This window comes from Podarcis muralis, chromosome 14 (assembly GCF_964188315.1).
Source record: "Podarcis muralis chromosome 14, rPodMur119.hap1.1, whole genome shotgun sequence".
Taxonomy (NCBI): domain Eukaryota; kingdom Metazoa; phylum Chordata; class Lepidosauria; order Squamata; family Lacertidae; genus Podarcis; species Podarcis muralis.
In genome coordinates this window covers 36,583,891-36,609,691 of record NC_135668.1, presented here as the reverse complement: position 1 = coordinate 36,609,691, position 25,801 = coordinate 36,583,891, and the positions used below count along the sequence as shown (strand labels likewise).

Sequence of the window (25,801 nt, the reverse complement as noted above, 5' to 3'; positions counted from 1 at the left end):
CTTTGGTGGCTGCCCCAGTTTAACCAGGGCAACCGGGGCAAACAAGAGTTCGCAGTTTGCGAGAGGAGAGGCCAAAAATGCATGTGGCGATTGGGATGGCTAAGGTCTAGATTCCTATCTTTTTCACCAGGGATGGGGAACCTCTGGCAGACGGAGGGGGAATATGCTTTTTTTTTTTTTTTGGTAAAAAGTAAAATAAAAATTAGGGACGCGGGTGGCGCTGTGGGTAAAACCTCAGTGCCTAGGACTTGCCGATCGCATGGTCGGCGGTTCGAATCCCCGCGGCGGGGTGAGCTCCCGTCTTTCGGTCCCAGCTCCTGCCCACCTAGCAGTTCGAAAGCACCCCTAAGTGCAAGTAGATAAATAGGTACAGCTTTCTAGCGGGAAGGTAAACGGCGTTTCCGTGTGCTGCGCTGGTGCTGGCTCGCCAGAGCAGCTTCGTCACGCTGGCCACGTGACCCGGAAGTGTCTGCGGACAGCGCTGGCCCCCGGCCTCTTAAGTGAGATGGGCGCACAACCCTAGAGTCGGACACGACTGGCCCGTACGGGCAGGGGTACCTTTACCTTTAAAATAAAAATTGGCTGCGTATGTACCACGTAAGAAGAACCTGCTGGATCAGGCCAGTGGTCCATCTAGTCCATAGCTGTCAAGCGTCCCTTATTTGGTGGGACAGTCCCTTATCCCAGCGCCATGTCCAGCTGCTGTCCCTTATTGAAGAGGCTTTGTTCGGCTGCTGGCTGGGCTTTCTGCCTTTGGCTCGGAGGGGCTCAGAAGTTGAACATACCTGTGCCCGGAAAATCCCTTATTTTGGCTGCCGATCCCTTATTTTCGAGGCTGCTGGTCCCTTATTTTCAAATCTGTAAGTTGACAGCTATGATCTAGTCCAGCATGCAGTTCTCACTGTGGCCAACCAGATGCCTCTAGGAAATCCTCAAGCACAAGAGCCCTGTCCCCTCCTGCTATTTCCAGCAGCTGGGGTGCAAAAGCATTTCTGTCTCTGACTGCAGAGGCAAAGCATCACAATCCTATCTGGCAGCCATTGAGAGCCTTCTCCTTCATGAATTTGTCTAATCCTCTTTTAAAGCCATCCAGGTTGGTGACCATCCCTGCCTCCTGTGGGAGGGAGTTCCAAAGGCTAACTCTGCGCTGCAGGAAGGAGGTCTGGCTTGAATCTCCCAGCATTTTGCTTCATTGGACGCCCATGAGTTCTAGTGCTGTGAGAGAGGAAGAAAAACTCCACTCTGCCCACTTCCTCCATGCCAGGCAAAATTCTATAACCTTCCATCACATCACCTCTCCTTGCCCTTTTCTCTAAGCTAAAGAGCCCCACGTGCTGCCCTCTTGGTATGCACTTTCCAATTACAAGCCACCCAGAGCCTCAGGGATGGAGAGGGCTACACCCTCAAAGCGCCAGGGCTTCCCGGGCGCAGTGTTTGAAGAGCCAGCTGGTGTCCGGCGATGCCAGCATCCTAGCCCAAGGGGACTCCAGCCATCCGTCAGCGCCGCTGACAGCTTCTGAAATGTGATGCTGCCTTTTTGGCCAGGCTGCTTGAATTCTCCCTGGTGGGGATGGGAATGCCACTGCCTGCTGCAGGCAGGAGAGACAGGACTGCATACCCTAAACAAACAATGGATTGGAGAAGATGCAGCTAAACTTCAGTAAAGCCAGCAATGTATTTCCTCCCAGGCTGTGGAAGGCAGTGGCACCATCAGGGCCGGACTTGGGGGGCAGATATATTGGTCCCATTCAGCAGTAGGAACAGAAGGATTCCCCAAGGCAGCAAAGTTGGTTAAGACCCTTTCAAAGAGACATTAGGCTGTGTATAAAGGTAAAGGTAAAGGGACCCCTGACCATTAGGTCCAGTCGTGACCGACTCTGGGGTTGCAGCGCTCATCTCGCTTTATTGGCTGAGGGAGCCGGCGTACAGCTTCCGGGTCATGTGGCCAGCATGACTAAGCCGCTTCTGGCGAACCAGAGCAGCGCACGGAAACACCGTTTACCTTCCCGCCTGAGCGGTACCTATTTATCTACTTGCACTTTGACGTGCTTTTGAACTGCTAGGTTGGCAGAGCAGGAACCGAGCAACGGGAGCTCACCCCGTCACGGGGATTTGAACCGCCGACCTTCTGATCGGCAAGTCCTAGGCTCTGTGGTTTAACCCACAGTGCCACCCACGTCCCATAGGCTGTGTATACACTACAGTTTATTTATTTATTTATTTTCCCCCGTTCTACTTCTTCAGTATCAGTCTCTGATGGTCCTTTATTATTTTATTCACATAATATACATTCTTTACAACAAACAACTCCAAAATAAACAGACAACTCCAAAATAAAATCATATGTAACAAAACCGTAAGTCTCATGTTTTCATTTACACTGATCTCCTCTCCTATACCTTTACTTGATATTTCTTGCTGCTTTCTGCTTTCCTTACAGAATCTTTATGAACATTTAAATCTCTTAAGTCCTATACCAATCTTTAACAATTTCAGTTAATCCCTTCACCTCCCTCCCTCACAGCCCAGTACTTCCCTCCACCCGTGTGCAGTCTTCTTTACCTACTATTATTTTTGTTATTATTGCGTTATTCACTTTATTTGTTATTCCATCCTTAATATATTATTATCCTATCTCCTTGCGTCTTTTACTACAGTTTATTGGGTATCCAGTGAGCTTTGTGGACTGAGGTGGTTTTAACACTGCAACTCTTTTTAGTTTTTTCCTGTTTTACATTCAAGCAGTATATAAATTTTATGAAATAAATTGTGCTAAAGGAATGGCAAGCACTCACCGCTGGACTTTTCTGCGATAGACTTTTTAGAAGTCAGAACCAGCACTGATGGCAGAGGCAGGAAACAGCAGCTGGCAAGCCCCCCAGTCCTTCTTGAAAGCTACAGTGGTACCTCAGGTTAAGAACTTTACCTCAGGATGAGAACAGAAATTGTGCGGGGGCAGCGGGAGGTCCCATTAGCTAAAGTGGTACCTCAGGTTAAGAACAGTTTCAGGTTAAGAACGGACCTCCACAATGAATTAAGTTCTTAACCCGAGGTACCACTGTACTCTCCCCCACTCACTGGCTTGATAGGACAGAGACTCCTCATTCCCAACACACTCCCAGTTCTGGAGCAATCTCTGTCCCAGAGAATCCCCTCTGCCCCAGTTCATCAGCCACATGGGTTCAATTATATGCTGGAAGGTTCTCTGGCCTGACAGGCTCACCGAAGGCTCACCGAGGTACATGCAGGTGTCCTTGCAGCTGATCTACTTCCTCGCCAGCCCTGTGGCTTTTGGAGGTGAAAGTGGATCTTCCAAGCTAATCAAAGAGAAGGTGAGGTTCCACCTGGAAGGAAGGGCACAAGAGGGGTTTCCTGTTGGAGTCAAGCAGGCGTGAGAGCTTGCTCCAACAAGCCCAAGGCGCTGCTAAATGAATACTGGCTGGGCCTGGAATGTGCGCTGCCAGGTCTCACCTAGGAACCAGCCACCTGGTGAGGAGGGAAGGAGCTTTGCTCAGGCAGGAAGGCAAAGCAAACCTAAGAGCATGCTGGCCTATCTAGTCCAGCATCCTGTTCTCACAATGGCCACTCAGATGCCTGTGGGAAGGATCTGAGCACAAGAGCACCCAACTCTCCTGAGGCTTCCTGCAACTGGTATTCAGAAGCATTGCTGCCTTTGATAAGCCCTCTCGTCCATGAATTTGGCTAACCCTCTTTTAAAGCCATCCAAGTTGGGTCCACCGCTGCCTCCTGTGGCAGAGAGTTCCATAGATTAACTATGCATTGCACGATGAAGGCTTTTCTTTTATCTGTCCCGATGGATCGGCACAAGATCTAGGCTTATCAGAGAGGGAGCAAAACTCTTCTCTATCCACTTTTTCCATGCCATGTGTACATTTCATAAATTTCTACCGTGTCTCCTCTTAACTTGGCTTTTCTCTAAGCTAAAACCTCCCAAGCTGAAGTTGGACCATTCCAATTTATTGGCCCCACCCAAAGATTTCTTCCACCTTCCACAAGCCCCCACCACAACAACCCAACCCCAAACAAGAAATATTGCCCATATCTATGAGCTGAATGAGTCTTGCTCCCAGGCCAGCACGTGTAGAATTGTAGCCTTGGCTTTGCAAAAAAATAAGAAAGACTACAAGAACCCAGATAAATTGACAACAACGAACGTCTGAAGCAAGTTTATGTTAGTGATTTGTAATAGATTTTTTGGGGAAAAAGCTCCTCTGTGTTGTACCTAACTTCTACTCAAGACTAGACCCACTGAATCTAAATTAATAATGACTATTAAGTTTAATGGGCCAACTCTGAGTAGGACTAACATTGGAAACAACCCTGTGTGTCTGGTGGTCTGGAGGAGCTTCCTACTTGCCTAGCAGCATAGGAACACCAGAGAACCTTCTGCATGCAAAGCAGGTGTCCTAACACTCAGCTGCAGCCCTCTAGTATGCTGAATAACACCTATGGTGCATCTACCCCAATACTGTCTATACTGACTGGCAGCAGCTCCCCAGGGTCTCAGGTAGGGAGTCTCTCCTGGCTTGACCTAGAGATGCCAGGGATTGAACCTGGGACCTTCTGCATCCAAAGCAGATGCTCTTACCACTGCGTTACAAGCCTTCTCCTGTAGGAATGTCAAGAAAACCATTTCTTTCTTTTTGTTCCCCTCCTCTAGCTGCCTTTGCCTCTACCTGCTCGGCTGGAGTGTCCATCACAAACTATAACATTTACTACCTCCCTCGGGGCGAGGAGAGGAATCCATTTCTGCACTTTGCCCTCCGCTGCCCTCAGAGGTCGAGCCCCTGGCGACTCTGCGCTGACCCCTGAACTAGGCAGAGGGGGTGGCACAAAGCACTTTGTCATTGTCAACACGGAATCAAAAGGCCGACTTGGAGGGCCAGGGGGCTCCTCAACCTCTCGTGCCGGACACTCACGCAGCGTGCGTGTCAATCCAGCCGCCTCTCAGGACTGGGCGCCAACCAAAACAGCCTTTCTAAACCCTGCAACCGCCCAGCTCCATTGCAGGGTGGGGAAGAGCCAAGGCTCAGGGACAGAGCATCTGTCTGGCATGCATAAGGACCCAGGTTCAATCCCTGGCCTATCCCAAGTTGGGCTTGGAGAGATTCCAGTCTCAATCCCCAGAAAGCTGCAACCAGTCAGTGCAAGCAATACTGAACTAGATGGACCAGTGATCTCACTCAATATAAAGGCACTGTTCTATGTTCCTAACTGCAGAGTGAAATGAATATAGCTGTGAGTCAGTGAAGAAAAGCAGAGGGAAGCAAAACAGGCCAAGAGCTGAGATGTGGGTATTTGGGGTGTTCTTGTTTTATTTATCTGTGAAATACTCCAACGGGACCCTCAGACCCAGGAGCTGAATGCTCCTGGGATTATCCCCAGTCTGCACCCAATTTATCCAGGTCACATCGCTCACCAGCCCTGCTTTGCACCTTCTTCAAGTGCCATTTTGCACCTCCACTGCTTTGGAGGTTAGTCCATGAGGGCAAATGGGGCCAGTGCCCCATCAGCTTTAGCCTCTTCCCACCCCTGCCTTTCTGATTGCAACCAGTCAGGGGCTGCCTCTGCTGGTTACTGGCTCTGGCTTTCCTTCCTCTTGAACTCTCTACCTTCTGCCCTAGTATTCCCAATGGCCACCAGCCACTGCTGCTCCACTGTCAGAGGCCAGATGTTTCTGCCACTGAGCTCTCAAACCACCACCACCCACGGACAAACAACACAGCTGCTTTTCTCTCTTTCTCTCCATGCAATCCTTCCCGACCATCTTCAGGAACAGAATTGGGATGCAGAAAAGTAATGGTTGGTCTGTCCCTACATTGATGACCACTGCTGCTGCTTGTGTGGTGACAGAGGCTGTTTCTGGAGCTGATACAGGTAGGGCAGAAAAAGGCCCAGCCAGATGGGTGGGGTATAAATAATACATTATTATTATTATTATAAATTATTATTTTTATCAGTAGCAGTAATCTGGCCCCGAGAAATTGTGCATTTAACAGCAGCTATTCCTCTACTCCTCTGCAACCCATCCAGAAGTGAGATTTCTTGTCGTTGTGCACTCGTTCTGGCCTGACCCAGTGAATGCAACCCAATCTCTGGAATGTGGCTTCCCTAGCAATGGAGAGGACTGATGGCTGAAAGGTTAATGCCAGTAATTATAGGTGTGGGTGCATTCCTTTGGAAGCAATAACAGTATCGCACACACTTGCTCGCGCTTGGTGAGCCAAGGATTTCTAGATGGGATGGCTTCCCCCAACCCGTCTCCTTTTCCTGCCCCCACATGGTTGCCGTGATCCACAGCAGCCAGGGGGAAAGGAAGTCTGTACATCAGCTCAACGGGATCGCCCACATACACACTCCTTGAAACTCCTGGCAAAGTGTGTTCACAGTTCTCCAGGAGCAGAGGAAAATGCAGAAGAAGAATGCAGTGGGTGCAGAACTCAGCTTCTTGAGAAGAAAGGTTTTTTAGTCCTCAGGGCTACGGCTTCTAGCCTTCTCAAAGTGTGTGGGCAATGCCTGGTGAAAACTCACACACTTTCAAACACACCTTTACAGCCAAGGACTAAAATCTTGCATTAAAAAAAAAAAATTAGGGGAGAGAAAGGTGGCTCAATTTAAAGCACTTTGCACTCCACTAACTCATAGCCAGAAACTATCTGATAGTGGTACTTCTGACACCATATCGCACATTTGTGGAAGGGGAAGGCTGAGAAAACACCATTCTATATCCCTGCAGTGTGGGGCCACAAGACTCAGGCAGAGCAACAGCCTCCCATGCAGAAGGTCCCAGATGCAATCCCCAGCACTTCCAGGCTGGGCTGGGAGAGATTCCTGTCCAAAACCATCCACTACCAATCACCGTAGAGAATACTGAACTAGATGAACCAATGTTCTGACTGCTTCCTCTCTTCCTATACTCTTCCACGGAGCCCTGTGTTTGGGGGAAATGGCAGTCAGCTGTTTCCTCCAGCAGATCCCAGATTAGATCAGAGCCTGTTGGGCACAGCCTGTCCTCTTTCACGTAGCCATGGTGAAAACCAAAGATTAATACAAGAAGAGCTCTACCAGAGCCACCTAGTCCAACATCCTGTTCTCACAGTGGCCAGTCAGGTGCTCCAAAGGGAAGCCTCTCTCCACTTGTGATTCCCAGCGACTGGTATTCAGAGGCAAATGACCTCTGGCAATGGAGGAAGCTTCAAGGAAAGACAGCAGGCAGGGCATGAGCAGAACAGTCCACTTTTCCGGTTGTTCAGCAGCAGCTGATATTTAGAGGCATGCCGCCTCTGATCTTGGACACAGGATGTAGCCATTTTGACTAGTAGCCATGGGCAGCCTTATTCTCCGTGAATTTGTCTCGCCACTCTCTTAAAGCCATCCAAGTTGGTGGCCATGGCTATGGGCTTATCCATACTTCCTCTTAACCCAGGCCTTTGGGCTGATTAATATTCCACAGCCTTTTAAAATGTGTTTGTGGGAAGAGAGGGGTTGAGTTCCTCCATTCCCCTGATCTTTGGGGTTGGTTTGCCCATCGTTTGCTCAATGTCAGGAAAAACTGCTACCTTCTGAAGCACCTGCCTGCTGAAAAAGGCACAGGAGCAGGGCCAGAAAATAAAGGTGACAACCCTGGACTTTGTGTGTGCATGTAAGATCATAAGAAGAGCCCATCTAGTGCAGCGCCTAGTCCTCACAGTGGCCAAGAAGATGCCTTTTCTGGGAAGTCCACAAAAAGGACCTGAGCACAAGGTAATGGTCATAGCTGATACCCATTGGTAGACTTGCACGCCTCCCCAGATCCCCTTTTGCCTCCTGTTTATTTCCACAATTTTTGATACTTGGACTATTGTGTGGAAACCTCAGGAGTTCCCTTCCAACCATTTTGTCTAGCCATGCTCACCATGAGTCTGCCCCCATCATCCTAACCCACGGATCCCCTCTCAAAGAGGGCTTGCTGTTCTGTGCTTTGCCATGCCCTGAACAATTCTTGTAATCTAAGCACCGCAGAAGCCCTGCCTGCAAGCCTCCGCTCTCTCCGCTCCAAAACTTTCCTTAATTACAATCTGTGAAATGCTGAAGTGGAGACACTGCGACAGCAACAGCTGGTAATTGGAAGCCGCTTGTTCTTTTGCTTTTCTGCCTTCTTTCTCTCTCTCTCTCTCCCTAACCCACTCCCTCCCTCTCGCCCCCCTTCCTGTCTTAACAGAGACAAGCTGGTTATTGTAGGCTCTCTGTGAGCACACACAGGCCGTCTCCCCCTCCTCCCAACACACACTGTGGAGACTCTTCAGGATAATTCGGTATCTTAATGCTATGGTGGGGCTGGGTTAATTACCTGCGTTTCAACCCAGTGTGTGCAAACAGCTGCTCTCCAGAGTGGCTGCCTGCCAAACACACCACTGTTGCTCACTGCCAACAACCCAGACCAAAATCCTCTGCTCTGTTCAAGGGTTTTCGTAGAATTATGTGGCTGGAAGGGATCTTGGGAGTCATTTGGGTTGTGTGCACACCAGGCATCTAAAGCAATCATGCAGTAATGCTGGAAACGGTAGTTTTATTGCTTGTGGAGCTACAATTCCCAGCAGCCTTAAACTACAGTTCCCAGGATTATGAGTTTTTTAGGGGAAATCTTTAAATGTATGGTGTATGTGCAGCCCTAGTCTAATTGTTGTGTTAGCCGCTCTGAGCCCGGCTTCGGCTGGGGAGGGCGGGATATAAATAAAATTTTATTATTATTTATTATTATTGTGCCAAGCAGTATTTATTTCCCCCCAAGGAGCTCTAGGTGGTATATATGGCTCTCCCTCTCCCAGTTTAACTCCCACAACAACCCTGTGAGGTAGGTTAGGCTGAGAGGCCCAAGGTCACCCAGTGAATTTCATGGCGAAGGGGGGATTTGAACCCTGGTCTCCCAGGTCCTGGTCTGACACTCAAACCACTACACCATGCTGGCTCTCGAGGTTCCATTCCATCCCATTAATAGCTATATCAGGGTAGGGAAGTTCAGTCCTGGGAGCTGAATACAGCCCTCTAGACCTTCCTATCCGGCCCTCAGAACTCTCTCTAGGCCACACTTGTTCCTGCTTCACGGAGACCTAAAGTCCATCTAGTCACACATATCTTGTCTCCCAAAGTAGACAACCAGATGATTCCAGAGATCAAACAGGCACAGCATGAAAGTAGCCGGTCTACCCGGTTTCAGGAACTCAAAGATATACTGCCTTGAAATGAGGAGGTTCTACGTAATTATCACGTCTAGTCCCCCTTAAGAAAATGCCTTGCACTAAGTTAGGGACGGGGGAGAAATTTGATTCAGCTCATTTACAAAGGAAAACGTACCTAATTTGCACTTTCCAAAATGAGACACAAAACCTAAACTCAGCTATCTTTTGAAATTCACTCCCCTCCAAATTTTGCAATGCAGCTCTCCAGCAATGCATATGAATGTACATATGCTAAGGTAAAATGTGCACAGAACATGCACATAGTTCTGAAACTAACATACAAAAATGAATTATATTAGGGGATATTGCTTTGCAGGTATTTGGGCTTATCCATACTTTTTCCTCCACTCTTTCCAGGCTGAGGTTTAATGCTTTGTGTTTTAGTGCCCCCCCCCCAACCGAGCTTTCCCCACAAAAACCTGCTCAGTAAAGCTGAATCGGAGCAAATGTCAATTTGGCTTTTCTGCATATTGCTGTTTGCTCTGATTGAGCTCTAAAGAGCAGGTTTTTGCAAGGAAAGCTTTGGAGGGGAAAAAGCACACCCAGACAGAGATATAACTTGTGGACCATGCCTGGAAAAAGTGGAGGAAAAGTAATTGTGGATTAACACTTAGTCAAAACTGCATATACAAATGGGTGTATTAGAGGAAGTCTGCACTGAAGTGCTGATTAATTTTCATTAGGACTATATAAAAAAACAAATAAATTTCAAACTGCTGTGGAAATGTGGAAAACTGAATTTAAGATTGGGAAAAGGTGAGGAACCAAAATGGGCTGATTCACCAAGTCTCTACACAGAGTCCAACTGTTGATCTGCCTCCCTCAGTTCTGCCTGCACTGACTGACTAGCATGGTTTTATATCTCATAGCCAGCAGGATCAGGCCAATGGGGCATCAAACCCAGCATCCTGTTTTCATGGTGATGCCTATGGGGAGTCTGTAGGCAGGACCTGAATGCAACAGCCGGCTCCCCACTTGTGGTTCCCAGTAAATGCCATTTTGGAGTGCCTCTGAAAGGGAAGAAAGAACATCTAGCCACCATGACCAGTAGCCCCTGGTAGACGTAGCCTCTACAGCTTCAGCTAATCCTCTGAGAAGCCATCCAAGTGAATAGCCATCACTCCTGGTGGGATTGAATTCCAGAGTCCAGCTATGTGCTGTGTGAAGAAGTCCTTTCGCCCAACTCATGTGGGTATTTCCAACACAGGTGCCCAAATATCTGATTGATCAAGATGGGCAGAGGGCGATGGTCCCTGATATTTGGGTTGGGCAGAGCTCATTTTCATCTGGGCCAAAGAGAGGTGGGGAGAATATATTTTTTTCAGGAACGGTGGAAGCAAGAAAACGGAGGTGGTTAGGGGTGGGATTCTACTGCAGGAGTTTTTCACAAATTCCATCTTTAAAGTACACACCCAAAGGGCCCTTGGCATATCGAAATCCCTTATGCAAACACATTAAAGTACACAGAGGCATCATATATTTCACACACTCACCAGGCCAAATTTTCTTCTGATTAATGCACACTCACTCTATATTTGCAGAGGTTTAAGCCTGACTTTGCTGCTTTCGACAAAGCCAAAGGCTCGGCTGAGATCGTGACAATGGATGAGACAGCCCTGGGGATCATCATCATTTAGGGAATCATAATCATTATCTTCATCATCCAGTTATGGGAGAGGCCATAGCTCAATGGTGGAGACTTTGCTTTGCAAGCAGAAGATTCCAAGTTCAAGGCTGAATCAAACTAAGGCATCAAACTCAGAGTAGACCTGCTGAAACTAATGAGCTGAAAAGCGTCAGGCCCATCTGATCTAGCATCCTGATCTCAGTGTCCAATGGGAAGTCTGCAAACTGGACCTGGGCAGAGGAACAGTGTCTCCCCACTTGTGAATTCCAGCAACTGGTACGTTGCCTCCGACAGTGGAGCTGGAGCATAGCTAGCTTTCAGTGAATTAATTCCACTGGATCTATACTGAGTATTGTGCAGTTTTGGTGGGGAGGGGGGAACCCACGGGTCACACCCATCTCTGCTCATGGTCCTTCCTTGAGTGGTTAGCTGGGACAATGCCTCTTGCTTGCCTGGGTAGAGAAGCAAGAGCACATGGAGGAACCTCTTGACATTTGCATGGCTGAATGTAGCACACTGTACAGACGGAAGAATTGTCTCAACTAGGGCCAGGGCCTTTTCAGTTCTGGCCCTAGCTTGATGGAACACACTGTCACAAGAGACTAGGGCCCTGTGGGATCTTTCCGCAGGGCCTGCAAGACAGAGCTGTTCCACCTGGCCTTTGGTTTGGACTCAGTCTGACCCTTATGTTTCCCTCCCCTTATGGCTTTGATCTATGGGCTATTATTAAAATGAGGCTGCATTTTAAATTGTACTGGTGTTAGCCGCCCTGAGCCCCTGTCGGGGAGGGCAGGGTATAAATAAAAAAATATTATTTATTATTATTGTATTCTTTGCCCCGCCCACTTTTATCTCTGGCCTACCTGTGTGGCCTATCTGCTGCGGGCTTCCAGAAGGTTGTCCACAAGGGAATGTCGGATGCAACCTTCAATCTCCAACATCTCCAGAAAAGAACCCGCTCTGAAACCCTGGAGAACTGGTGTCGGTTGGTCTAGACGATACCGAGCTAGATGCACCAACCATACAACATGGTGTTCCCAAGTATTATATGCATTTATCCCTATGGAACTCTGTATGTGCACGGTGCTTTAGCTAGCATGGGAAGACAAGGTCTCTGCTCGAAAGCTTTCAATCTAGACACCTGGCGCTGAGCCAAGTCAAGCTGTGGGAAGGGGAGCGAGATGGTACAAGGGCAGATGGGAGGAAGACCACCAGAAGATCCTGGTTGCCAGATCAGGCCAAAGGCCCTCTAGTCCAGCACTCTGTTCTCACAGTGGCCAACCAGATACCCCAAGTAGGACGTGAGCACAACCAGGTCTAGGGAAGAAATTCAATTCAGTTCACATTTAAAGGCTGTTTCCATTCCTCTGAAGCCTGGCTTCCAACAAACTCATCTTACTGTCTGCTGTGGCAGAATTTTATGTAATTAATTGCATTCTTATGCCACACCATTCATTTTAGTGCAATGCAATCATTATGTATCTGTTGCAGATCATCAACACCAACAACCAATTGTTTTCACTGGTCTGATCTCCATTTCAGTCATGGGATGAATAAGCAAATACTGGCAGCTTTCGCTTCCATTTCCATCAAAATTCTCCAGCACCCCTCCCTATAGTCTCAGAGGACAAAGGCTATGTCCAGAATCAATTCCCAGACTGACCACCTGCTGCCCTCCTATACGAGAAGGTACAACCCCATTCAGAGCAAGCAACCGGCCAGCTTCTTAGACGCAAACACAAACGTAAAAATTAACATCCATTGCTCCGCCTACTTTTGCCTTTAGCCCCACCCACCACTGGTATGAAGCCCTGGGGTGGTTGTCCAGAAAGGAATGGCACCTTCAGCTGAAATAGGTTCCTCAACCTTGGTCTGTCTTTAAAAGGGGGTTCACCTACATGCACATTGAGATTGACATGAATGGTGGAAAATTCCAGCCTCCTATTCCTCTTCCTGATTAATATAAAATATGTTCAGAGGAATCTGCCTCTGCCTCTCTCTGCTTGGAATCTGTTCAGTTCTTCTTCACGTGATTCCCCCACCCCAACCCCCAGCTGGCTGGGTAACCATGAACTTTATTCCAAAACGCTAAGTATGTTGCAAAACACAGAAATGAGAATATGCTACGGAACGTAGAAATTCCATGACACGGTGTGATGGGCTAGAGAACATCAGGGGTCCAAATCTTCAGTTAGGATAGCAGATAGCAGAGTCTGATGGCTTGTTTTGTTAGCGCTACTATAATGCTATTCTCATGCAATCCCAACTCTATATTGCATTATGTGGTTGTATCTGATTCAGAGTTCAGAATGTCATTATCTTCCATGTGAAGATAAGATGCTTTGAATGAAGCACCGCACATCAATAAACCGACTGATTCGTTTCAACTGCAATCTTGAGTCTGCGGTGTTTACCGCTGGTTCTGTCCGAGTCCCTGTTTCACTGGCTTGCTAAATGAGCAAATCTGAACTCTGACTGGAGTACCCAAATAACCTTTTTTTTTTTTTTTTTAACATAGTTCCCGCAGGGAAAGCCCCATCCTCTGTTGGAGACGCTAGAGAGCTGCTGCCAGTCAGTGTAGAGAATATTGGCTCAGTAGAGGGCAGCTTTGGATTTTGACCAGGAGACCGTGCACTCTACATTTAACACATTTGAACACGGTGTCCAAATTCTACACCAAGAAAGCTGAAATTTGTATCCTACACAATTTATGCAATTTGCATCTTGGGATAATGTATACTGGTTTGCATAATTTTGTCTGATTTTGTAAGCACCAGGAGTAGAGGGGAGGGGAGGATCTATAAAGGGCTCCAAAGCACACACCCACACATCCACTTGAAATATTATTCTATCCACACACTTTCAATGATATCTTTGCAGGCATGAGGACTAGAAACCTTATAGAATATGGAAATGCGCAGGTGGCTGTTTCCAGCGCCCGATACGGCATTCTGCACTCCTGCAAAATCATGGTTACACACAGCCCAGGGTGTGACTGTGCGGTCAACTTTCACCCAACTTTTCTCTTTTTAAAAATAAATTAAGCACCAAACTCCAGCAGGTTTGCTTTGGTAACTTCCTCCTCTGAAAAGAGGATTAGAAATAGCACCAAGCTTATAGCACCAAGTTTCCTGGATTTCACAGACCCAGATCTGCCACCACCCACACTTTAACATTTGGTGCATCTCTCTCTTTCACTCTCTTGCAAGTTTTCCAGGAAAGCGAGGCACCCCCCTGCCTTCTGGAACTGTAACCTGCCCCCTCTTAGCAGGAACCATATGGATGGGGAGGGCGAGAGAGTGACACTTCTTTGCCCGGACGCCTGGGTCCCTTGGCCCTACCTTCAAAGTCAGAGAGAATCCCATCCAGATGTTCTTTGACAGACAGCTGGGACATCTTGCCTTCAGGCAGGCGGCTTGGTCCTGGGACGAGGAGGGTGGCCGGCTCAGTCCTCGTGTGTAGCCAGAACTGCCTCCTCTCTGCAAAGAAAAAGAAAAGAGAACTGGGATCGTGGGGAAAGGGGTGTGTGTTGGGGCAGCATTATTATCATTATTATTATTATTTCTTCCCCAGTTCTCAGGCTTTGCGGCACCCACACTCACCTCCAGACACTGAGCTTCTACTTCAGAAAGAGAGTGCAAGAGGAAAGAGACTGACTTTCCTTCTCTCTCTCCACCCCCCACCCCAGAAAGCCCCCTCCCCACCCCACCCCCAGCTAAACCCTTCCGGGGATCACATTGGCTGAACGGGCTTGCCTGTGCTTTCCTTGTGGGGGAAAGAGGAGACGAGGGGAGGGGAGAAAGTGGAGAAGGGAGGGAGGGGACGGGCTGGGGTGGAGGGGACGCCAGCCTCGACTCCGAGCTGCTTTTGGCAGGCAAGGAAGAAGACAGAGGGAGAGAGGAAAGGGGTGGCGAGGGGGAGAGAAGGAGGTGGGTCTACCGCTTTAGAGAAGCTGCAAAAGGCAGCTGCGCTGGGCCAGAGCGCTCCCTGTTTGCTTATTTTTATAGGGTTCACCAGCCTCAGCCACTGAGGCCACCAGCTCCTCCAGCTGCAGCTGCACACGACTGGCCCGTTTCCAACAAAGGTTGCCAATTTTTTCTTATGAGCTCCGCTCCTGCGCTTTTAAGCAGCAGGCCTACAAAAGAGAAGTTGAGCAGGTGACACTTTTACACACACACACACACACACACACACACAGAGAGAGAGAGAGAGAGAGAGAGAGAGAGAGAGAGAGAGAGAGAGAGAGAGAGAGAACGCCATAGAACGAGTTTGCAGAGCTGTATGCCAGGGCAGCTCTTAAAAGCAGAGGAGCAGAGCCAGAGAGGAAACGTGGCAACCCTAACCCACACCCACACCGTGATAGGGTCGACTGGGTCATATGCCCCGTGACAGGCAACTAAAGGTGTGAGTAGGCACCACTGAGAAAAGCATCCTGTCCCAGAAATATAGAAGAGTTTCATTTTGGAGGGTGGCAGCTCAGAGCTCAAACCACCCAAATGCTGATCACCACTTAGGACTGAAGTCAAAGGATGAGCATTCATGTGCAAACAAGGCCCTGGGCATGTTTACTACTTTCTGGAAGCACATGCACAAGGAACAACACACACCTTTTCAGAAAAATTAGGGCTGCACTGTTTAAAATCAGTTATACAAATCAATTTAAAACTTGAGGTCTATCAAAGCAGATGACATCTTGGAATCGGATGAAAGTGAATGGCATAAAGCACTGGGAGCAGAACATGGCTTTGAAAAATGAAGTCTGCTTGTTCATTATGGGAATGAAAAAATCCCAGGACAAAGTTCAACCTTAGATATGATTTTCAATCATATAATTTGACATTCTGCTTAAAACAAAATAGAACCATAGGAGCCAAGGACACCTAATATGTATACAATGCACTTTAACTCATAACTGAGTTTCCCCCGTGCAGATACATATTATGACATTATATTTCATGTTTACATATAAAGAGGAACTGTTTCTGTTGTGATGATTTTATTTTAATTAAAAAATTAAAAAGAAAAAAACCACCCCACTGCCTTTTAACCTGCTATAAAATGATTATTTTTAATTCAAGCACTTATAAAAACTGCAGTTGGCTAGCACTGTTTTAACAAAGGCATCATTGTCCTTTTTACAAACAAGTAGGTAGGATGCCTCTGTTTAAGACAATGGGTTGTATGCCATGTTAAGCCTACTCAGAGTAGATGCATTGAAAGTAATGGGCAGGATTAACTTAGGTCCCTTTATTTCAGTGGTTCTACTCTGAGCAGGATTTAGCTGAAGACAGCACAATACTTATGACTCTGCATGCTCACTTCATCCAAAACAAGGACAGTGATGTTACTGGATTCCACCAGCCCTGACCAAACGCAGCCAGACATCAGGATGACGCAAGTTGCAGTCCAACAGCATCTTGAGAGACAGAGGTTCCGCACCCCTGCTGTAAAACCATAGAAAACCTGCTTCTGGCTTGGTATTGCTATTTTGTAAACTGATGCACAGTGAATTGACTGATTATTATTATTTAAGTACTGTAGAAGCTTTATTTCTTCTTTTTTTCAGTCCATCGCTATTCCACAAAATTATTCCACAAACAGAAAACAGCAGGAGCATTCCTCGTGCAGACTATAAATTGTTTCTGTGCTGCGACTTAACCGATTATCTAATAGATGGGCTGAAACTGGCATGATGAATTGATTAATATGTCTCAACTCAATCTACAACACCCTGATCAAAATCCATGCATGAAAAGCCTCCTTTGAGCACAGTTAGATCGGAGGTTCCATGATCAGGATTCCTGATGGAACAACAACAACAACAACAAAAGAAAATAAACACCCACACAGAAACATACTGTATTGGTTTAACTCGCTTGCCAGACGAACTCAGAGGCTATTAAAAATAAATGAAGGATTAACATTGGATTGATTTATTGGAACTACCTGGACTAATTAAGAGAAGCAGCACAAATGTGAGATAATCATCATTCCCCCACCTCAGAGCATGGGAAGCCAACCAAAGATTTATAATTTGGCATAATATTTGGATTGTTTGATTATTTTATAATTTGGAATGTTTTTAATGTGGTTTTTATTGGATTGTTAAAATGGAAAACTTAATAAATATTATTATTAACAGCAACAACTTCAAGGGCCCCAAATCACAAGAATGCAATGCGATGCAGGAAGGTTTTTAAAAGAACATTTCCTCCTGATTAAATCTCCCAAGCCACTAATTGCTGGGGTGCTTTTAACAGCAGCTCAGAGCTCATCCGCACTTCCTTTTGTGCTGTTTCTAGGCACAAGTCAGGGCTTTCCAGGTCTCTCTTTTTTCCTTTTCTTTTTGTCCCAGCACTTTCCATGGGAAAACCCACGTTTTACAAGTGAATCGGAGCAAATGGTAATCCATGAAAAACTCAGCTGCCATTTGCTTTGATTCACCTGCAAAATGTGGGTTTTTATAGAATCCTAGAATCATAGTTGGAAGGGACCCCAGGGGTCATCTAGTCCAACCCCCTGCGATGCAGGAATCTCAGCTAAAGCATCCGTGACAGATGGCCATCCAGCCTCTGTTTAAAAACCTCCAAGGAAGGAGAGTCTACCACCTCTTGTGGGAGTTTGTTCCATGGCTGATCAGCTGTTACTGTCAGAAAGTTTTTCTGAATGTTTTGTGGGAATCTCCTTTCTTGCAACTTGAAGCCATTGGTTTGAGTCTTACCCTCCAGAGCAGGAAAAAACAAGCATGCTCCTTCCTCCATGTGACAGCCCTTAAGATATTTGAAGATGACTATCATATCTCCTCTCAGTCTCCAGTTTTCCAGGCTAAACACACCCAGCTCCTTCAAGCGTTCCTCATAAGGCTTCGTTTCCAGACCCTTGATCATGGGTAGGCAAACTAAGGCCCAGGGCCCGGATCTGGCCCAATCGCCTTCTCAATCCGGCCCACTGACAGTCCGGGAATCAGCGTGTTTTTACGTGAGTAGAATGTGTCCTTTTATTTAAAATGAATCTCTGGGTTATTTGTGGGGCAAAGGAATTCGTTCACCCCCCCCCATATAGTCTGGCCCCCCATAAGGTCCAAGGGACAGTGGACCGGCCCCCTACTGAAAAGGTTTGCTGACCCCTACATGCCTTGATCATCTTGGTTGCCCTCCTCTGCACACATTCCAGCTTGTCTTAAATTGTGGTGCCCAGAATTGGACTCAATATTCCAAGTGTGGTCTGACTAAGGCAGAATAGAGTGGCACTATTATTTCCCTTGATCTGGACACTATACTTCTGTTGATGCAGCCTAGAATAGCATTAGGGGTTTTTTTTTGCTGCTGCATCACACTGTTGACTCATGTTAAGCTTCTGGTCCACCCAGACCCATAGATCCTTTTCACATGTACTGCTAGTAAGCCAGGTGTTCCCCATCCTATATTTGTGCATCTGGTTCTTCCTGCCTAAGTGCAGAACCTTACATTTGTCCCTATTGAAATTCATTTTGTTAGCTTGCACCCAGTTCTCCAATCTGTTAAGGTCATTTTGAATTCTGATTCTGTCTTCTGTGGCATTAGCTACCCCTCCCAGTTTGGTGTCATCTGCAAATTTGATGAGCATCCCCTCAATTCCTTCATCCAAGTCATTTATAAAGATGTTAAACAACAACGGGCCCAGGACAGAACCCTGCGGCACCCCACTTGTCACTTTTCCCCAGGATAACAAGGAACCATTAATGAGTACTCTTTGGGTTCGGTCAGTCAACCAGCTACAAATCCGCCTAACGGTTACCCCGTTCAACCCACATTTTACCAGCTTCCTTGCAAGAATTTCATGGGGGACTTCATCAAAAGCCTTATTGAAATCAAGATACACTGTGTCCACAGCATTTCCCTGATCCACCAAGTTTGTAATTCCATAAAAAAAGAAAGAAATCAGATTGGTCTGGCATGACTTATTTTTGAGAAACCCATGCTGGGTCTTAGTAATCACAGCATCCTTTTCTAAATGCTCACAGACTGACTATTGAATTATCTGTTCTGGGACCTTCCCTGGTATCGATGTCAAGCTCACCGTTCGGTAGTTACCTGGGTCTTCTTTTTGAAGATGGGGACAACATTTGCCCACCTCCAGTCTGTAGGGATCTTACTTGTTCTCCAAGAATTTTCAGAGATAATAGACAAGGGTTCTGAAATTACATCCGCAAGCTCCTTTAGTACCCTTGGATGCAGCTCATCAGGCCCTGGAGATTTTCCCCCAGGGAAATTGCTGGGACCAGGACCAGGACCTGAAAAGTCTGGATCTGTGCCTTGAAAGCACAGCGCAAAGGTTGTGTGGATAAGCCTTCACTCTGCACCATCAGCATGTGGCAATGCTCCCCTCTTTGTTGTGAGAAGTTTTGCTTGCCAACGGTTGCAGGTCAAGCTGTTGCTAAAGGCAGAAAAGCAGTTCAAGCTGGGTTTTGTTGGGTCGGTTGGCACCCCTAGCTGGATTTCCGCACAGCAGGCACTCCAGGAAAAACTCAACCAAGTTCCGTCATAAAACAACAACACAACAGGCTTTTTTTTTTTTTAATATTCAGTTGGAAGCCGCCCAGAGTGGCTGGGGAAACCCAGCCAGATGGGCGGGGTATAAATAATAAATTATTATTATTATTATTATTATTATTATTATTATTATTATTATTATTTTGCAGCTAGGAAAATGACAAGGCAATGCACAGAAAATTGCCGGGTGGACAAACAATTAATGGGAAGATATGTAAACACCCCACAAGCAAGTCAGGATCTATGCTCGTTGTCGTATCACTGCCTTGAAAACAAGTCACAACAAATGCTCCGTAAGGAGAAAACATAGTCTGACATCCGCATAAACTTTGGGTAAGCAAATCATGATGAATAAACAGGTTTCCTGGAGGAGCCCCCTAACATGAATTCCAATCATAGTCATCATTCTGGCTTCACCCCACTTCCAACAGCCTCCAGAAGCTAAATCTTGGAGCAATAAACTAGAGGGAGCCTTAATGCCATAAATGGATTTCTTGGCCTCTTTTTATTTTTAACAAAAGGCAGCTGTAAGGTGAGGGGGAAAGCTATATGGGTTGGGACCATAGCAGAAGGGAAAGGGGGTTCAGCCTCCTCTGCACCATATTATTGCCAAATGCCCCCCCCCCCCCAGCTGCCATTCAGGACGAACCCAATATATTTTGCTACCTGAGACAGAACAGCGAAGGAGGACCTCTCCTGCCTCCGCCCGCCCCCCCACTCAAGGAAGGTGCACGTTACCCAAGACAGGTCAGCCAAGTTATTTTGGCAACAGAGGCAGAAAAATCTCACAAGCACCTCTTCCATTCCTTGGCAGTAAAAATGTAAACAATGCTTTAAAAAAAACCCAAACAGCCATTAGATGCCCTTTCTTGACACTCCAGATTAGTGCTGGGGAACCTGCGGCTCCCAAGATATTGCTGGTACCCCCCCCCCCCCAATTAAATGCTCTTATTATTGTGTCAAGAACTTGTTACACAATGAACCCCCAATGAACCCCAGTCAGGGTGGGGGGCACAGTTCAAAGAATTGCCTTTTGGAAACACCAAAAGCATAATAAGTGGCATACCTACATTATATTTCTTATTTCCACAGTTCTTTTGTTTTGAAGATTAATGTGACTGTTGGCTGAATATATATATATATTGGTTGGCATGGGTGCAACTGGCATAGACAAGCCATGTGTTGATGGACTTACAGTTGATGGGTTGGGTTTACAGATACATGCATTAATGTGGGAGGCTTTTGTTTTGTTTTCAAATGGGCTTGCTGTAAAATCATTCCCCGAGGCTTTCCCAATGGTTAAACAATATAAATGTAACAGGAAACTGGTGTGATCTTGCTGACGTGGCATCGCAACACATGCAAAACCCACCCACCCACACCTCTCCCGTCTATATCAAAGGGTGGTCTAGGCTCCCTCCAGCTGTATATTTTACCTAATTACACCTCTGGCTCTGAAGGTGACTTGCGTGCATTCCTCTTAACAGTGGTTTCTGCAGAGACACTTATATCAAACTTTTAAGAGCTCGTAATCTAAACAGGAGGCAGTTTGGCCCAGAAATCAAACCTCAACATTCCTTCTTTAGCTTAAGGACCACGTAGCAGCCATAGATCAGAGACAGCCAACTCCACCCCCACCCTTCTCATGCCTCAGATCCCTCTCAGATTCCCACAAATGGCACAGCACCTTTACAGATCCCACACCAATTGCCTGGGTGTTGGGGGGGGATTGGGATCAAGGGGTCATTAGAAGGGAAGATCTGAAGTAGCTTTACAGATTGTCAAGAATGACCTTCCCTAGGATGTGGGACATAATCTATTAATGACGGATTGGGAAAGGCTTTGGAAGATAGATTTGAAATTTGCTGCATGTACAGGGGTTACCTCAGGTTCCAGATGCTTCAGGTTACAGACGCTTCAGGTTACAGACTCCGCTTAACCAGAAATAGTACCCCAGGTTAAGAACTTTGCTTCAGGATGAGAACAGAAAATGTGTGGCGGTGGCCGTTGTGTGGAGGTCCATTGTGTGGAATGGACCTCCAGAACAAATTAAGTTCTTAATCCAAGGTACCACTGTACTTTACTGAAAGAGAACTACATGAAAATGATGCATCGGCGGTATTTACCACCGGTTAAATTAGCAAAAATGTACAGAGCAAGTTCTATTAAGTGTTGCAAATGTAGAGAAACAGAGGGTACATTTTATCATATGTGGTAGGAATGTAGGAAGGTCAAAAACTCTTGGGAAATGATTTATAATGAAATGGGGGGGGGGAGTTTGTTAAAAAAACAGAAGCCTTTTTATTAGGCATTATAGGAGCGGAGATTCCAAGAGACCAGAAAAAATTGTTTATGTATGCTATGATGGCTGCCTGGATACTGTTAGCCCAAAGATGGTAAAGAGGAAGCAGTCTTGACCAAAGAAGATTGGCAAACCAAGTTAATGGACTACGTTGAAATGACGAAATTAACTGGAAAGCCCAGAAATGAAGATGACAATTTTAAAAAGAATGGGAAATGTTTATTATGTACTTACAAAAGTATTGTAAACAGGTTAATACATCAGCAGGATTTTAAGAGCACTTGTAATTTTAGAAATAATGTAAGAAATTTGAGGTGGAAAATTAATTTGGAATAGAAATGATACACAGTTGAAAAAGAAAATTAAGGAACCGGGGGGGGGGGGAGTCATGGGATTCAGAGAATCCCATTTTACGGATTTGGTATTGTTTTTATTTATAGTTTTCTTTCTTTCTTTCTTTCTTTGTTGTTGTGTTCTTTTTTTATTTCTCTTAATTTTGTTGAAAAATTAATAAAAATAATATATATATATATATATATATATATATATATATATATATATATGCAGGTTTTGGTGTCCTCGGGTATCTTCCCGTGTAAAAGTTGGGGTGTCTAGGCGACGTTTCGACGAGGTCTCACTCGTCATCTTCAGGCTGGTGCTTTCGGCTTCTTGTTACTGGAACAGAGCAGGATCTCAGTGTTTGAGTTCCTATAAATACTGTTGAGGAGGTGTGGCCTCCTATGTTCTGGGCAGAGAGGAAGTTCCCAGGCTAGTGTGCCTTTTCTTCTTTTGTTCCTTAATTGCTTGAGGGATATCTTGAGTGATTTCTTGAGTGATATCCTGAGTACCACTTAGGTGGGTCATTAGGTGATGACCCACCTAAGTGGTACTCAGGATATCACTCAAGAAATCACTCAAGATATCCCTCAAGCAATTAAGGAACAAAAGAAGAAAAGGCACACTAGCCTGGGAACTTCCTCTCTGCCCAGAACATAGGAGGCCACACCTCCTCAACAGTATTTATAGGAACTCAAACACTGAGATCCTGCTCTGTTCCAGTAACAAGAAGCCGAAAGCACCAGCCTGAAGATGACGAGTGAGACCTCGTCGAAACGTCGCCTAGACACCCCAACTTTTACACGGGAAGATACCCGAGGACACCAAAACCTGCATTCCTGTACCCGTGAAAATCTACGAAAGCAAATATATATATATATATATATATATATATATATATATATATATATATATGAATGACTTTCCCTGACTTCTTTGAGGACTTTTCAAGCTTCAATGCCAGAGTGGTGTAGTGGTCAGTGTGTCAGACTAGGACCAGGGAAAGACCAGGGTTCAAATCTGCAGGGTCCTTTTGCTTAAGGCTGCCATATTTCAAAAAGTCCACTAAATTGGTGAGCTTCTTTTAAAGGAAAACCTGAAAGTCGCTGAGCTTTGTTTTACAACCCCGCCCAAAAAAACCCCACATTTTTTTGAACGACTTGCCTAAGATCCAGAACAAAGTGCCACCTTTCAGAATTCCACCCCCCCACCCCACCCCGGATGTCAATTCCACCTTTGAAATCCCAGTAAAATCCAGACATATGGCAAACCTACCTTTGCCGCACTGTGAGTTTTGAAGGGTGGTTGTGTGTTTTGGTTAGGTCCTAGTTTTGAAATGTTAAAATCTGGAAGGTTTGCATTGGCACCCTAACCATTTGGTCCTTGACCAAATTTCTCCTTCATCCCTACCTAACGCTGAAGCAAAATCTGCATCCTTGGAATTCCTGCCTGCCTGGTTCTAGCCCTGCCCTAGCCATCTCCTATTACCACCATTCTGTTCTTGCAAAAGAACACCTTTCAAATACTGCAAAGAAAAAATCCAGGTAGAAAATTTAGGATGGAAGAGTAAGCAACTTGAATAGGAGGCTGCAGAATACAGCGGGTTTGTGTGTGTGTGTGTGTGTGTGTGTGTGTGTGTGGCATAGAAACTGTGCTAATTTGCACAATGTCTTTGGAACACCGAGTAGAATGTGTTCTTTTATTTAAAATGCATCTCTGGGTTATTTGTGGGGCATAGGAATTTGTTCATATTTTTTTCCAAAATATAGTCTGGCCCACCACATGGTCTGAGGGACGGTGGACCGGCCCACGGCTGAAAAAGGTTGATGACCCCTGATCTGAAACAAGAAATCTGCTGAGCCAAACTACTTTAAAGTAATGGTCTTAGCTGGCCAGTTAAGTACTGCTGTTTACATGTCCAGAGAGCTTGGCCTGTTGCCATAGAGACAAATGGGAAAGACTGTATAATGATGGCATTTTACTCTAGAGTCAATGGAAACTTGGAAACTTGTTTTTCTTCTTCTTGTTGTCCACACACAATCTAGATCTAGATATATTTTTTTTGCTCCTGAACAGCACGCTTTTTGAGAAACTGGATTCATTCCAAAAATGAAAACTCATTGCAGATTGGTTCTGCTTTACTCCACAGCGTGTCCATTTGAGAACAGATGCAGGTGGAGAAAATGACATTTGTGTGTGTGCTACAAATGGGCTAATGTGTGTGTGTGCATCTCAAGCCTAACCAGTGTTAATAAGGTATTCCAGGTAGCTATTAAAGATACAGCTGTTGTTGTTGTTGTTGTTTAGTCGTGTTCGACTCTTCGTGACCCCATGGACCAGAGCACACCAGGCACTCCTGTCTTCCACTGCCTCCCGCAGTTTGGTCAAACTCAAGCTGGTAGCTTCGAGAACACTGTCCAACCATCTCGTTCTCTGTCATCCCCTTCTCCTTGTGTCCTCCATCTTTCTCAACATCAGGGTCTTTTCCAGGGAGTCTTCTCTTCTCATGAGGTGGCCAAATTATTGGAGTCTCAGCTTCAGGATCTGTCCTTCCAGTGAGCACTCAGGGCTGATTTCTTTAAGAATGGATAGGTTTGATCTTCTTGCAGTCCATGGGACTCTCAAGAGTCTCCTCCAAGCACCATAATTCAAAAGCATAAATTCTTCGGCGATCAGCCTTCTTGATGGTCCAGCTCTCACTTCCATACATCACTACTGGGATAACCATAGCTTTAACTATATGGACCTTTGTTGGCAAGGTGATGTCTCTGCTTTTTAAGATGCTGATTAAAGGTACAGACCGACCCATTAAAAAAAAAGGGAAAGTTGGCAACCCTGGTGACAAATGTGGATTGTGAGTTTGCTTTGCACCCTGTTGCTTTGTGTCCTTTCCACCAGCCCACTTTCGCAGCAATTGCTTCCAACCGGGAGTGGGTGAGCTCTCCTCAAAGTCAGGGGGAGGGAAAACTCAAAACACACATGCAGAGAAAAGAGAGAGAGAGTGTGTGTGTTTTGTGAAACGTCAGCAGAAACACTCCCACAGCTGGAAAGGAAGGGGTCCAGCTGGCGCTCTGCAGATTGCAGACAGATGTGCACATGGTGGGGGTGGAGGGGGGCAGAGCAGAGGAGGCAGTGGGAAATTCAGGCTGAAAGGAAAGAGAATCGAGGGGATGGGAAACAGCCAGTGTATGACAGCCTGCCCTACAATTAGGCTGGGAGGGAAGCAGGAGGCAGACACTGAGAAGGGGCAGTGAGGTGTTGGAAGGACAGAGCGGGTTTTGCCATGTGCTCTATCCTGCACTCCCTTAATCTAGCCTGCCATCTTCCAGTGGGGTGGCAGAAGCAGCCCCATCACTGCTGGTGAAACAAGGGTGCTTCCACACAAAGCATTTGTGAAGCACTCAAGCTGATTTGTGTGCAGGACAATTAGATGACTCTGGCTATGTAAGCAGCGCAAACCCAATGCATTGACAGGACACTGAAAGTACATTGAAAGCACGTGTATCCCTGCCCCACCACCAAGAATCCTGGGAACTGGGGGGGGGGGGACATCCTCATGTTGTTTCACCAGCATTTAAGTGCAATTTTACCCTAATAGATTAAAGTTTTGTATGCAATTTTGCCTAACATGTTCATTACAGCAAAGCATTTTCCCCTAACACAATGCATTTTTCTATGTTATTTTCACCAATATAGACATTTCGATGCACAATTCACCTTAGCATATGCATTCATGTGCACATTACTTGACGCGAGAACTGCACTG

At 46.2% G+C, this 25,801-nt stretch overlaps 1 protein-coding gene across 2 annotated transcripts in view; it reads right to left on the bottom strand.

Moving 5' to 3' along the window:
• Positions 1 to 14,578, bottom strand: part of SEPTIN12 (septin 12) — a 72,512-nt gene extending 57,934 nt beyond the window's left edge. The window contains exons 1-2 of one of the 2 annotated variants that reach the window (XM_028705772.2): positions 14,469 to 14,578; positions 14,208 to 14,345 (exon numbers count right to left, since the gene is read on the bottom strand). In XM_028705772.2, coding sequence (XP_028561605.2) covers positions 14,208 to 14,262 — 55 coding nt within the window. In that variant the 5' untranslated portion in view covers positions 14,263 to 14,345; positions 14,469 to 14,578. Of the gene's footprint in view, positions 1 to 3,234; positions 3,260 to 14,207; positions 14,346 to 14,468 lie in introns of those variants that run through there. The other variant, XM_028705773.2, reaches the window with a different exon arrangement.
• Positions 14,579 to 25,801: the final 11,223 nt, after the last annotated feature.